Here is a 13,880-nt window from a genome sequence, read left to right on the forward strand (position 1 = left end):
GAGGGCATCTACCACACGCGGTGCCTCAGGAAGGCCCTCAGCATCCATGAGATACCACACAGAGATTCACACAGAGAGTGGTGAATCTCTGGAACTCCCTGCCACAGAGGGTAGTCGAGGCCAGTTCATTGGCTATATTTAAGAGGGAGTTAGATGTGGCCCTTGTGGCTAAGGGGATCAGAGGGTATGGAGAGAAGGCAGGTACGGGATACTGAGTTGGATGATCAGCCATGATCATATTGAATGGCGGTGCAGGCTCGAAGGGCCGAATGGCCTACTCCTGCACCTAATTTCTATGTTTCTATGTTTCTATAAGGACTCATCACACCCCTGCCACGGTCTGTTTCAACTACTTCCCTCCGGCAGACGTTACAAGGCCTTCTACGCCCGAACCTCCAGACTCAGGAACAGTTTTATCCCAAGAGCTATAGCGGCTCTGAACTGGCCCTAATGAGTGCCCCCCCACCCACCCACCCCCTTTGGACAGTCTCCCTCAGATGGTCACGTTAATCAATTCAGCTTGCTTATTTATGTATTGTATTTATTTACCTTTCTTGTACATCAGTGGAGCTGCACACTAAATCTCGTTGCACTGACGTGCAATGACAATAAAAGATATTATTATTATTATTATTATCTTTCCCCATATGACAGTCCCGCCATCCCAGGGATCAATCTCCAGAGATGCTGCTGCCTGTCCCGCTGAGTTACTCCACGGGCATTTTGTGTCGACACCAGGCCGCGGTCGTCTCGTACCTTTGTCCAGCTCCATCAGGGCGGAGTTGGCGTCCATCTCCTGCTCGCCGTAGCCGCCATCCGAGAGGAAAGGCCGGGCGATGGTCAACGCCATGGCAGCTCCGCTCCAACCGACACCTCCCAGTCATGCCCCGCGAACCGGACGTGACGTCGCGGCCCCGCCGTAATTTCCGTCCTCATGCTTCTTTCTCGTCTCGCCCAAAGATGATTGGTCTCGCCCCGCCGGCGTCTCCGTCATCACGCTGGACGTCCCGCCCCGCCGGCACTTGCGTCATTCCGCTCCACGTCCCGCCCCGCGGCGCGCACCAATCAGGCCCCGTGACGTCAATTTGGCGGGAGGTTGGGAGCAGTGTGAAACGCGCGGGAGTTTGTAACAGCAGCAGCAGGATTTCTTGTGGATGAGGATGCTGTTCCGCACTGTGCTGAGTAGCAGGGTTTGCAACACAAAGAGGGGTGAGACGATGTGATTAAGCTATTCTTTCAAGAAGTCTATTTATATAATTTGTTTAAATGAGCGGGGTAACGTGTGGGTCTAGGCGTGTTTACATTGTGTCAACCCAACATTTGCATTATTGCGTTACTACTAACGGTTTTATTATACATCTGAATTATATAGACATCTATCCATATATTCAGATATTATATAACTCTACCCGCACGCTTCAGTTTTTGGGATAGTTCTCAGCCAATGGCTATAAACTTTTCCCCTCTAAAGATCTCAACCTAATCCATTTATATATTCAGATATATAACAGATGTCTATATATTCAATTTAACTGTAAGCAGTAACGCAATGCAAAATTAAGCTGTTGTTTTGTGGTGGTGGTGGTGATGGTGGTGGTGAGGGGGGGTGTGGAGGGCAGGGGAGGGCGATCGGGAATGTGGTGGTTAATTGAGTTTAAGTGAGACTATAGACGAGTCGTGTTTGCAAACAAAAAAAAATCATAATTACAAACGAACTTTATAGTGAGAAAAATGTGTAAGTAGAGAATTAAGTAAATGGGCCTGCTCTATGGGACAAGAATACCTGCAAGTTAGAGAACGGATACTATTATGATCATTTACTCTCTGACTACGTTGAGATTAGATGAGGTTTATTGTTTTTTTTCAAGCAGTTGAATTTAGTGCATGATGAAAATAATCTAAATTGGATAGTGTTCTCACCATTTTAACTGAATTGAGACAGACATAAGTTAGCAAAGTTTTGCATTGTCGCTGCTCATCAAAAAGACGATGGAGCTAAAATTGTTCGAGAGATCAAAAGTATTTAATGGTCATGAGTACGAAACCGGAACAATGAAATGATTGTACAGCTTTACAGGCTTAAACGCAACACACACATACATATAATATTCCAATAATTCAATAAATTAATAGCCATAATATTAGTGCAAAAGAAACTAAAGACCTTTCTGTAACCGCGGATACACAAATACAAGTTCACAGTTGCTGAGCCTAGTGTGGTGCAGTTTTCAAAAGCCTGACCGTTGCTGGAAAGAATATTTTTCTTGAACCTAGTGGTCACTGTTTTCAGGCTCTTGTAACTTCCGAATAGTAGGAAGGAAATGTGAGCGTGGCCAGGGTGGGTGTGGGCAAAGATATTGGCTGCCTTTTTGAAATAGCGCCTCCTATAGATCCCTTCAATTGTGGGGAGGTCAGTTCCTGTGATAAACCAGGCAGTGTTTATCACACTAATTTCCTTCTTTCCTGGGAGTTCGAGTTGCCAAGCCAGGCTGTGATGCAACCAATCATGACTTACAGAATCTCCTTGATCTTCAAAAGAATTAGAGGCTTTCTGCTCAGTTTAGTTTATTGTCAAATGTACAGTGAAAAGCTTTTGTTGATGATCTTCTTCCTTTGTGATTGCATCAATGTGCTGGGCCCAGGACGGATCTTCAGAGATATGCTCGCCCAGAAACTTGAAGTTCCTGCCACACAATAAGACATGTTTGTTGATCCTCTGTTTTCCCCTCATGAAATCCACAATCAACTCCTTGGTCTTGCTGACATTGAGACATGCAAGGATTGCATGAGGCTGCCTCACCCGCTGAGTTTCTCCAGCATTTTTGTCTACCTTCTGTGAACACGTGATTTGATGTCTGCCATCCGGGACGGGATCCATGTGTACATGTGATGGATGTGGCCCGCCATCCACTCACAGACATGTGTCCTGGCGTAGAACAAGGTTGCCAACCCCTGGCCTACACAGTCATGGAGAGAGTGTTGCTGGCTATTGTGGAGTAATTGCTGTTGCTAATTTCTACCGATTGTCATCTGCTGATGAGGAAATCGAGGAGCCAATCATGTAGACATGAGCAGAGGCTTGGTTGTCCTAGTTTGGTGATAAGTTGGGAGGAGATGATTGTGTTGATTGCAGAGCTGTAGCTGATGAACAACAGCCTGGCGTACGTGTTTTTATTGTCCAAATGGTCCAGTGTAGAGTGATGAGCTAGTTTGTTCGCTCGTGTGTCAGACGATGTAGCTCGCTGTTGTCGTCCAACATGTTGACAGAATTGTCGCCCGACATGTCAGAGTGCATCGCGTCGTCGCTTCCAGGGATCGCCATGAGGAGGCTTCGGTCATGATTGCATCTCGCATTCTTCTACTGTGGTGGTAGTTGAATTACAGTGGGTTCAGGTCCTTACTAAGATAAGAGTTAATTTACATTGTAACAAACATCTCAAAGTCTGACCCACTTGAGTTACTCCAGCTTTTTTGTGCCTATCTTCGGTTTAAACTAGTATCTGCAGTTCCTTCCTGCACATGGTTCATTGTTAGCTGAGGGGAAGGTGACAACGAGGCATACAATCAGTAAAGTTAATCAAGAGGACAGTGAAACTAGTTGGAGAACTGGGGTGCGGGAGGGCAGAGTGAGTGGGAATACAAGAGTTGCTTGGGGTTAGATAAATCAATATTCATACTGCTGGGTTGTAAGCTGCCTCATATTTTGCTTGGGAATACATGGATATACTCACTGATTAGTTTACCAACCTATAAATGCCTCTTTCCCCATTCTGTTCCTTCTACTTAATCAGTCCTTTCGCCATGCTAATATATTATGTTCAACACTGAACTTTAACCTTGCAATTGGTATCTTATAGAATTCCTTTTAGAAATTTGGATATATTAAATCTATAGGTATTCTTTCATCAGCTGTCAGATACTTTCTGTAATGAAGTTAGATTTGTCAGACTTGATCTTTCCTTCATGAAGCCATCTGACTGATCAAATTATGAATTTCAGATTTGATTTGAACATTCTGATAATCAATGTTATGAAAACCAGCTTTTATGGAGGCATGCCCTTTGCCTCTGAGTTCTTTTCAAATTAGGTGGTGGTTCACTGGTGGTTCACCAATCCTTCAGTATTTTGCCACAAAGACTACTGACTTTGGAAGATTTGTTACTGGTGTATCTGCTAAATCTGTAGCAACTTCTTTTAAGATCCCAGAAAGCAGCCCATCAAGTCTCGGGGATTTTATTAGTCTTCAGCCCCATTATTTTGCGGCATGCTTTAGTGCCAGATGCAGGCAAATGGCGTCAGCCCAGTCCGCCACCTTGGTCAGCATGGACAATGTGGGCTGAATGTACTGTTCCTATGCTGTATAGCTCGACAACTCTTTATTAAAAAATTGTTTTTAAATGTATAGAGGGTATTAAGTTGAGTCTGACAATATAACATTCAAGGTGGCAAAGGTTAGTGTTGGGCCAGAAGGTTGGAACAAATTCAGAATTCAACATAGAGGACTTAATATTTAAAAAAAAACAAAACCTAAAAAGATAAAATATGAAAACACTCAATGAAAGTGACAACAAAATTGTTTTAATCTAATTTCCCTAAATTTAACACACATATTGTAAGTCCAGCTTTCTTGCCCCCTAGCTGGATGCTAATTCTATCATGCTTTGATTGTTACATCTTAAGGGATTGTTTGCTCTAAGATAGTTATCAAACCAGATTACAAATGGCCTGGTCCCTCGTTAACATAGAAACATAGAAAATAGGTGCAGGAGTAGGCCATTCGGCCCTTCGAGCCTGCACCGCCATTCAATATGATCATGGCTGATCATCCAACTCAGTATCCTGTACCTGCCTTCTCTCCATACCCCCTGATCCCTTTAGCCACAAGGGCCATGTCTAACTCCCTCTTAAATATAGCCAATGATCTGGCCTCAACTACCTTCTGTGGCAGAGAATTCCAGAGATTCACCACTCTGTGTGAAAAATGTTTTCCTCATCTCGGTCCTAAAAGATTTCCCCCTTATCCTTAAACTGTGACCCCTTGTTCTGGACTTCCCCAACATCGGGAACAATCTTCCTGCATCTAGCCTGTCCAACCCCTTAAGAATTTTGTAAGTTTCTATAAGATCCCCCCTCAATCTTCTAAATTCTAGCGAGTACAAACCGAGTCTATCCAGTCTTTCTTCATATGAAAGTCCTGACATCCCAGGTATCAGTCTGGTGAACCTTCTCTGTACTCCCTCTATGGCAAGAATGTCCTTCTTCAGATTAGGAGACCAAAACTGTACGCAATACTCCAGGTGTGGTCTCACCAGGACCTTGTACAACTGCAGTAGAACCTCCCTGCTCCTATACTCAAATCCTTTTGCTATGAATGCTAACATACCATTCGCCTTCTTCACTGCCTGCTGCACCTGCATGTCTACTTTTAATGAATGGTGTACCATGACACCCAGGTCTCGTTGCATCTCCCCCTTTCCTAATCGGCCACCATTCAGATAATAGTCTACTTTCCTGTTTTTGCCATCAAAGTGGATAACCTAACATTTATCCACATTATACTGCATCTGCCATGCATTTGCCCACTCACCCAGCCTATCCAAGTCATCTTGCAGCCTTCTAGCATCCTCCTCACAGCTAACACTGCCCCCCAGCTTCGTGTCATCCGCAAATTTGGAGATGTTGCATTCAATTCCCTCGTCCAAATCATTAATATATATCGTTAATAGCTGGGGTCCCAGCACTGAGCCTTGCGGTACCCCACTAGTCACTGCCTGCCATTGTGAAAAGGACCCGTTTACTCCTACTCTTTGCTTCGTTTCATTTCGTTCAGACCGAAAGGTCTGAATGACAATAAAGGAATCTAATCTAATCTAAAATTCCTGTCTGCCAGCCAGTTCTCTATCCACATCAATACTGAACCCCCAATACCATGTGCTTTAAGTTTGTATACTAATCTCTTATGTGGAACCTTGTCGAAAGCCTTCTGAAAGTCCAGATATAACACATCCACTGGTTCTCCCTTATCCACTCTACTAGTTACATCCTCGAAAAACTCTAAGATTCGTCAGACATGATTTACCTTTCATAAATCCATGCTGACTGTCCAATGATTTCACCACTTTCCAAATGTGCTGCTATCATCTTTAATAACTGATTCTAGCAGTTTCCCCACTACTGACGTTAGACTAACTGGCCTGTAATTCCCCGTTTTCTCTCTCCCTCCCTTTTTTAAAAGTGGGGTTACATTAGCTACTCTCCAATCCTCAGGAACTACTCCAGAATCTAAAGAGTTTTGAAAAATTATCACTAATACATCCACTATTTCTGGGGCTACTTCCTTAAGTACTCTGGAATGCAACCTATCTGGCCCTGTGGATTTATCGGCCTATAATCCATTCAATTTACCTAACACCACTTCCCGGCTAACCTGGATTTCACTCAGTGCCTCCATCTCATTTGACCCCCGGTCCCCTGCTATTTCCGGCAGATTATTTATGTCTTCCTTAGTGAAGACAGAACCAAAGTAGTTATTCAATTGGTCTGCCATGTCCTTGTTCCCCATGATCAATTCACCTGTTTCTGACTGCAAGGGACCTACATTTGTTTTAACTAATCTTTTTCTCTTCACATATCTATAAAAGCTTTTGCAGTCAGTTTTTATGTTCCCTGCCAATTTTCTTTCATAATCTATTTTCCCTTTCCTAATTAAGCCCTTTGTCCTCCTCTGCTGGACTCTGAATTTCTCCCAGTTCTCTGGTAGGCTGCTTTTTCTGGCTAATTTGTACGCTTCATCTTTTGTTTTGATACTATCCCTGATTTCCCTTGTTATCCACGGAAGCACTACCTTCCCTGATTTATTTTTTTGCCAAACTGGGATGAACAATTGTTGTAGTTCATCCATGCAGTCTTTAAATGCCTTCCATTAAGAATCAATTGCCAGTCTATCTTGGCCAATTCACGTCTCATACCCTGAAAGTTACCGTTGTTTAAGTTCAGGACCCTTGTTTCTGAATTAACAATGTCACTCTCCATCCGAATGAAGAACTCAACCATATTATGGTCACTCTTACCCAAGGGGCCACGCACAACAAGACTGCTAACTAACCCTTCCTCATTACTCAATACCCAATCTAGAATAGCCTGCTCTCTCGTTGGTTCCTCTACATGTTGGTTTAGAAAACTATCCCGCATACATTCCAAGAAATCCTCTTCCTCAGCACCCTTGCCAATTTGATTCACCCAATCTATATGTAGATTGAAGTCACCCATTATAACTTTTACCTTTGTTGCATGCATTTCTAATTTCATGTTTGATGCCATCCCCAACTCCACTACTACTGTTAGGTGGCCTGTACACAACTCCCACTAGCGTTTGCTGCCCCTTAGTGTTTCGCAGCTCTACCCATATCGATTCCACATCCTCCAAGCTAATGTCCTTCCTTTCTATTGCGTTAATCTGCTCTCTAACCAGCAACGCTACCCCACCTCCTTTCCCTTTCTGTCTATCCCTCCTGATTATTGAATATCCCTGGATGTTCAGCTCCCAGCCTTGGTCACCCTGGAGCCATGTTTCCGTGATCCCAACTATATCAAAGTCATTAATAGCTATCTGCACATTCAACTCATCCACCTTATTACGAATGCTCCTTGTATTGAGACACAAAGCCTTCAGGCTTGTTTTTACAACACTCTTACCCCTTATACAATTATGTTGAAAAGTGGCCCTTTTTGATTTTTGCCCTGGATTTGTCTGCCTGCCACTTTTACTTTTCACCTTGCTACCTATTGCTTCTACCCCCATTTTACACCCCTCTGTCTCTCCGCTCACACATTTAAGAAACCCTTTCGCTTTAACACCATCCTCAACTATCCCATTTGACACCCCACCCCCCCTTATTCAGTTTAAAACCACCCGTGTAGCAGTGGCAAACCTGCCTGCCAGAATGCTGGTTCCCCACCTGTTAAGATGCAATCCGTCCCTTTTGTAGAGTTCCCCCTTGCTTCAAAACAGATCCCAGTGATCTAAGAATCTAAATCCCTGCCCTGTGCACCAGTTCCTCAGCCACACATTCAGGTCCCGTATCTCCCTGTTCCTGCTCTCGCCAGCACGAGGAACTGGAAGCAACCCGGAGATAACAACCCTGGAGGTCCTGCTTTTCAGCATTTTTCCGAGTTCTCTAAAGTCACGCTACAGAATATTCATCCCCTTCTTTCCGACATCGTTTGTGCCGACATGCACTACCACTTCCGGCTGTTCACCTTTGCCCTTGAGGATTTTCTGCACTCTGTCCGTGACATCCTGGATCCTGGCACCAGGAAGGCAGCACACCATCCTCGAGTCCCGTCTGTTGCCGCAGAAACCCCTGTCCGTACCTCTCACAATGGAGTCTCCCACTACAATGGCGTTGCCCGACTTTGACCTTTTTGGTTTTGGCTCGACAGCCCTATTCGCATCGCAAGCCAGTCTGCTGCTCAGTGTATAAACGTCTTCTGTTCCGACAGCTTCTAAGTGAGTGAACCTGTTCACAAGAGGTACAACACCCGGGGACGTTTGCATTCCATGCTTCCCTCCCTTTCTCACTGTCTCCCACCTTCTCTCTTCCAGTACCTTAGGTGTAACAATCTTACTGTAGGACTGTAGGTTAGATCCATATCGTTTTGCTTTAGGATGTTAGCCTGAAAGAATTCCGAATTAATTATTTTGGCTCCCATTACCAGATTACATTGAAAATTAAAGTAATCAATGATTTAATGTACTACTGCTTGTTTACTTTGTGGCGGAGACTCGAAGGAGTCCAGCCAAACACTAATCGGACACGAGTTGCGTGCACCAGACGTGTTTAATCTCTCCAATACAGCTCCCTACTCCTCCCAGGTCACGTGTGTTGCCCGGCCTTAAATACCAACTCGGGTACTGACCCCGTGACTAGCACCTCCCACAACAAGACGCCGCCCTCCAGAGCCGATGGTTCGTTGTGCCCGTGGGTTGCCACCAGGTGCCGCCACATGCCCCCCCCCCCCAGAACCAGAGGCACCGAACGGGATGGGATGCCCAAACTTGTAGATACAATCCCATGCCCTGGGGGCTTGCTCGGTTCGGAAGAATCTCCGGGACCTTCATACGGGCGCTGCAAGGGCGACCTGTGGGAGTCACGGCGAAGAAAAACGTACGGGCAGCCCATCAGTGATAGTGGCACATGGGAAGGGGCCACTCCATGACGCGACGTTGGGATGGGAGACAGGGCGCTGACCCTCTCCCGCAAGCGGATCAGCACTGATGACGGGGGCTCCTGGGACCCATCAGCAGGGACAAACTCCTCGGGGACGGTGAACGGAGCACCATATACCAGCTCCGTGTAGGACGATGACAGATCCTCCTTGGGGGCCGTCCGAATCCCCAACAGGACCCACGACAACTCGTCCATCCACCCAGGGCATGTGAGACGAGCCTTCAGACAGCAGTGGAACCGCTCCACCAACCCATTTGACTGGGGATGGTACACTGTCGCGTGGTGGCGCTGCGTCCCAAACAGGCGGGCCATGGCAGACCACAGTTCAGACGTGAACTGGGCGCCCTGGTTGGATGTGATGTGAAGTGGATCCCGAAAGCGGGCAATCCAAATTGCCACGAGCGCACGAGCGCACGACTGGGTTGAAGTGTCCGTGAGCGGGATGGCCTCCGGCCACCGCGTAAAACGGTCAACCACCGTAAGCAGGTGTGAAACACCCTGGGACGGAGGCAGTGGCCCCACGATGACCACATGTACGTGATCGAACCGCTGCCGTGGCTCTGCAAAGTCTTGAACGGGCGCCTGGATTTGTCGATGCACCTTTGATGTCTGGCACGGGATGCACGCCCGGGCCCAGCGACCGACCTGCTTCCGAAGTCCGTGCCACATAAACCTTGCGGCCACTATAGCGACCGTGGCCTGGATGGATGGGTGGGTCAGCCCATGGATCACCTCAAAGACGCGACGGCGCCAGGCCGCCGGAACGATAGGACCTCGGCTGACCGTGGATACGTCGCAGAGGATGGAACCCGAGGGGCCCAACTCTCTCCCCAAGCACCAAACCAGACATCGCGGTGCGGTACGTCGGCATCTCATCGTACGCCAGTTGGGCCGCCGCCAAGGCGGAGTAATTATCCCCGAGGCCGGGTTAAGCACGGCTGCAATTGCCGGGCGGGACAAGATATCCGCCACGAGGTTGCATTTCACGACGATGTGTCGGACGTCAATTGTGTACTCTGATATAGCCGCCAGCTGGCGCTGCTGACGGGCGGACCAAGGATCCGAAACCTTGGTGAAAGCAAACGTGAGGGGCCTGCAGTCCGTGAAGGCTACGAAGGAACGGCCCTTGAGAAATACCGGAAGTGCCGCATTGCGAGGTGTAAGGCGAGCAACTCCCGGTCGATAGCGCTGCTCCTTAGCATTCAGGTGACGGCTAAAGAAGGCGAGAGGCTGCCAACGGCCATTAACCGACTGTTCCAAAACGCCGCTGGCCGCAGTATCCGAGGCAGAGTCACGGTAAGGTCTGTGGGGGGCGTCGGCCGACGGATGCACGCGCATAGTCGTCCGAGCCCGTCGCCCCTTCAAACGCTGCCGCGGCGACAGCTTCCCACTGTATCTCCCGTTGCTTGCCCGTCAGCAACTGGAAAAGCGGCTGCAAAAGTTTGACAAGACGTTGGCCCCTCACGTCCATGAGGAGCGACTGCGCCAGCGAGAAATCTGCCATGTCCGCGATGATGAATGGCCAGGTCAAATGGCACATGCCGAAAATGTCAGGAACCATGTGGACGTCATGTGTGGATTGAACTGCCATTCGCAGCAGTTAACGGGGGGGAGGGGGGGGGGGGTGCTCTTACCAGCATGAAGGTCGAGTCCTGATGGGGGCAATACGCTGACCTCCGCCCCGATGTCCACCAAGAACCTGAGCCCCGAGCGTCGGTCCCAGCCATACAGTCGATGGAATGTTTAAGAAGGAACTGCAGATGCTGGAAAATCGAAGGTACACAAAAAAGCTGGAGAAACTCAGCGGGTGCAGCAGCATCTATGGAGCGAAGGAAATAGGCAATGTTTCGGGCCAAAACCCTTCTTCACACTGATAGGGGGTGGGGGTGGGTGGGGGGGGGGGGGAGGGAGAAGAAAGGAAAAAGGAGGAGGAGCCCGAAGGCTGGGGGATGGGAGGAGACAGCAGGAGGGCTGAGGAAGGGGAGGAGACAGCAAGGACTAACAAAATTGGGAGAATTCGATGTTCATGCCCCCAGGATGCAGACTCCCCAAGCAGAATATGAGGTGCTATTCCTCCAATTTCTGGTGTTGCTCGCTCTGGCCATGGAGGAGACCCAGGACAGAGAGGTCGGATACGGAGTGGGAAGGGGAGTTGAAGTGCTGAGCCACCGGGAGGTCAGGTTGGTTATTGCGGACCGAGCGGAGGTGTACGGCGAAACGATCGCCCAACCTCCGCTTGGTCTCACCGATATAGATCTGCTGACATCTAGAGCAGCCCCCAATCAGTCTGAAGAAGGGTTTCGGCCCGAAACGTTGCCTATTTCCTTCGCTCCATAGATGCTGCTGCACCCGCTGAGTTTCTCCAGCTTTTTTGTGTACATAGTCGATGGATCCTGCTGGCCACCGCGGTGACTATCGGCGGCAGGTGCTGCCGTTTCCCGGAAACGAACATAGCTGGCGGCATTAGCGGCTGCTGAACCCCAGCGCTGGTTGTAAAAACACCATATCCTTTTCCTTGGATCTTCTGGGTGCTGCTTGGCCATCCTCCTCTCCTGTGCCACTTGTCTCGTCTGTGGCTCTTGTGGTCGTGCTCCTGGGTCGCTGGGCCTGCCAGGACGCTGCATCGATCCGGGGCTTCCAGCGCGCCCACATGCTGCTGGTTGGACAGCCACAGTTCGTCAGCGCGGGCCGCTAGACGGATCGGATCCTTGAAGCTCTTCCCCGCGAGCTGCCGGCGGATGTCTCGCGGCAACTGCTGCAAGCAAGTAAATTCAAACAGCAGGCAGGGCTGGTGGTCGCCCATGAGCGTGAGCATCTCGCTCATGAGGGCCGAGGGACTCCGGTCGTTGAGCCCGCCCATGTTAAGGACATGACAGGCGTGCTGCATTCGGCTCGGCCCGTATATCCGGAGCAGCAGCTCCTTGAGGCCTGTGTACTTACCCACCGCAGTGGGTTATCGAAGTAAGTAATGACCCAACCGGCCATCTGCTGGACAGGGACACTTACCACATAGTGGTAACGAGTCTCGTCGGCCGTGACTCCGCGGATGAAGAACTGGGACTCGGCCTGTCGAAACCCAACCCCCGGCTGCGAGGTCCAGAATGTAGGTAGCTTCAGGGAGACTGCGTTGAGTTCAGCCTTGTCGGCCTCGTTGGCGGCAGCGGCAGAATGCATTTTCTTTTCAAATTTCCCTTCCAGGATTGCACTCCTGGGCATCGGGATCACCAGTGTGGCGGAGACTCGAAGGAGTCCAGCCAAAAACTAATAGGACATGAGTTGCGTGCACTAGACGTGTTTATTCTCTCCAATACAGCTTCCTACTTCTCCCAGGTCACGGGCGTTGCCCGGCCTTCAATACCGACTCCGGTACCGACCCCGTGACTAGCGCCTCCCACAGCAAGACACCGCCCTCCAGAGCCGATGGTGCGTTGTGCCCTTGGGTTGCCACCAGGTGCCGCCACAACTTACTCATTTTGTTTCAAATTCTACTTTTTCCTATAGTTTAGGGCCCTGTGCATCAGTCTGACCACTGTCATTTTTCCCTTGTTCTTTTCTGCCACCACTCAAATGGATTCTACAACTTTTCACCCTCTATTGTCTCCTTGGTTCTTTTGGTTCCAGCCTGCCCTCCCTAAAGTCAAATACCCCAAAATTCTGAATTCCTAGCTTTGATTTCTGTATAATAATGTCTCCAATGGCATTCAGAGGTTTTGTGGAATTTGTGCTGGTTGTTCATTGATTTTTATCTTTGGATATTATGTGCATTTAGATATAGAAGTCCTTCTTTATGCGTTAATCCTATCTGTGTGGTCTATGACAATGCGCCTGAGCCCACTTGTAGGTAATAACCATTGCACAGCCCCTCTGAGGAATGCGGACAAATAAAAATAATACTCAGCAGGTTGCAACTATTTTCCTGGTAATGCCTGTTAATTTTGTTAATTTTGAATGTAAACTTACAGTATAAATGATGGATTACTAAAACATTTGCTACGTGTCTCTGCATCAGTTTCAATGTTTGTTTTTTCTCTTTGCCATTAGAGCCCCACAACTACCCTTTGGAGACTTTGCTGCAATATTACCAGTGCAACCGACATGATGAGCACACGTCAAGTGGTGACCTTGGGGTGCCGGTTCCTCCTTTTGGCTGCTCGTGGTCCACAGGTAGGTTGGCCAGTGCTGGGCTTGTAGTCATGTATATGGAGTTAGATGTGGTCCTTGTGGCTAAAGGGATCAGGGGGTATGGAGAGAAGGCAGGTACAGGATACTGAGTTGGATGATCAGCCATGATCATATCGAATGGCGGTGCAGGCTCGAAGGGCCGATTGGCCTACTCCTGCACCTATTTTCTATGTTTCTATGTTGGGACACAGCTACCAGCCTTGGAGGGCATCTACCACACACGGTGCCTCAGGAAGGCCGTCAGCATCCATAAAGACTCCTCACACCCTTGTAACGGACTGTTCGAACTACTTCCCTCCGGCAGACGTTACAAGGCCTTCTACGCCCGAACCTCCAGACTCAGAAGCAGCTTTATTCCCAGAGCTATAGCGGCTCTGAACCGGCCCAGCTGAGTGCCCCCCATCCCCCCTGGACTGTCTCCCTCGGATGGTCACGTCGCACAGCTTATTTATTTATTTTACTTTTCTT

The 13,880-nt window shown here is 48.5% G+C and overlaps 2 protein-coding genes across 3 annotated transcripts in view; one reads left to right on the top strand and one right to left on the bottom strand.

Moving 5' to 3' along the window:
* ints7 (integrator complex subunit 7) overlaps positions 1 to 908 on the bottom strand; it is a 62,501-nt gene extending 61,593 nt beyond the window's left edge. Inside the window, exon 1 of the mRNA XM_033025303.1 lies at positions 757 to 908. Within this exon, the coding sequence (XP_032881194.1) occupies positions 757 to 850 (94 nt within the window). The 5' untranslated portion in view covers positions 851 to 908. The remainder of the gene's footprint in view (positions 1 to 756) is intronic.
* A 193-nt stretch (positions 909 to 1,101) lies between these two features.
* The window catches only part of dtl (denticleless E3 ubiquitin protein ligase homolog), a 34,354-nt gene continuing 21,575 nt past the window's right edge, over positions 1,102 to 13,880 (top strand). For both annotated transcript variants that reach the window (XM_033025304.1, XM_033025305.1), the window contains exons 1-2: positions 1,102 to 1,209; positions 13,272 to 13,394. In XM_033025304.1, the coding sequence (XP_032881195.1) occupies positions 1,155 to 1,209; positions 13,272 to 13,394 (178 nt within the window). In that variant the 5' untranslated portion in view covers positions 1,102 to 1,154. The remainder of the gene's footprint in view (positions 1,210 to 13,271; positions 13,395 to 13,880) is intronic.

The sequence above is a fragment of the Amblyraja radiata genome, chromosome 8 (genome assembly GCF_010909765.2).
Source record: "Amblyraja radiata isolate CabotCenter1 chromosome 8, sAmbRad1.1.pri, whole genome shotgun sequence".
Classification (NCBI taxonomy): Eukaryota; Metazoa; Chordata; class Chondrichthyes; order Rajiformes; family Rajidae; genus Amblyraja; species Amblyraja radiata.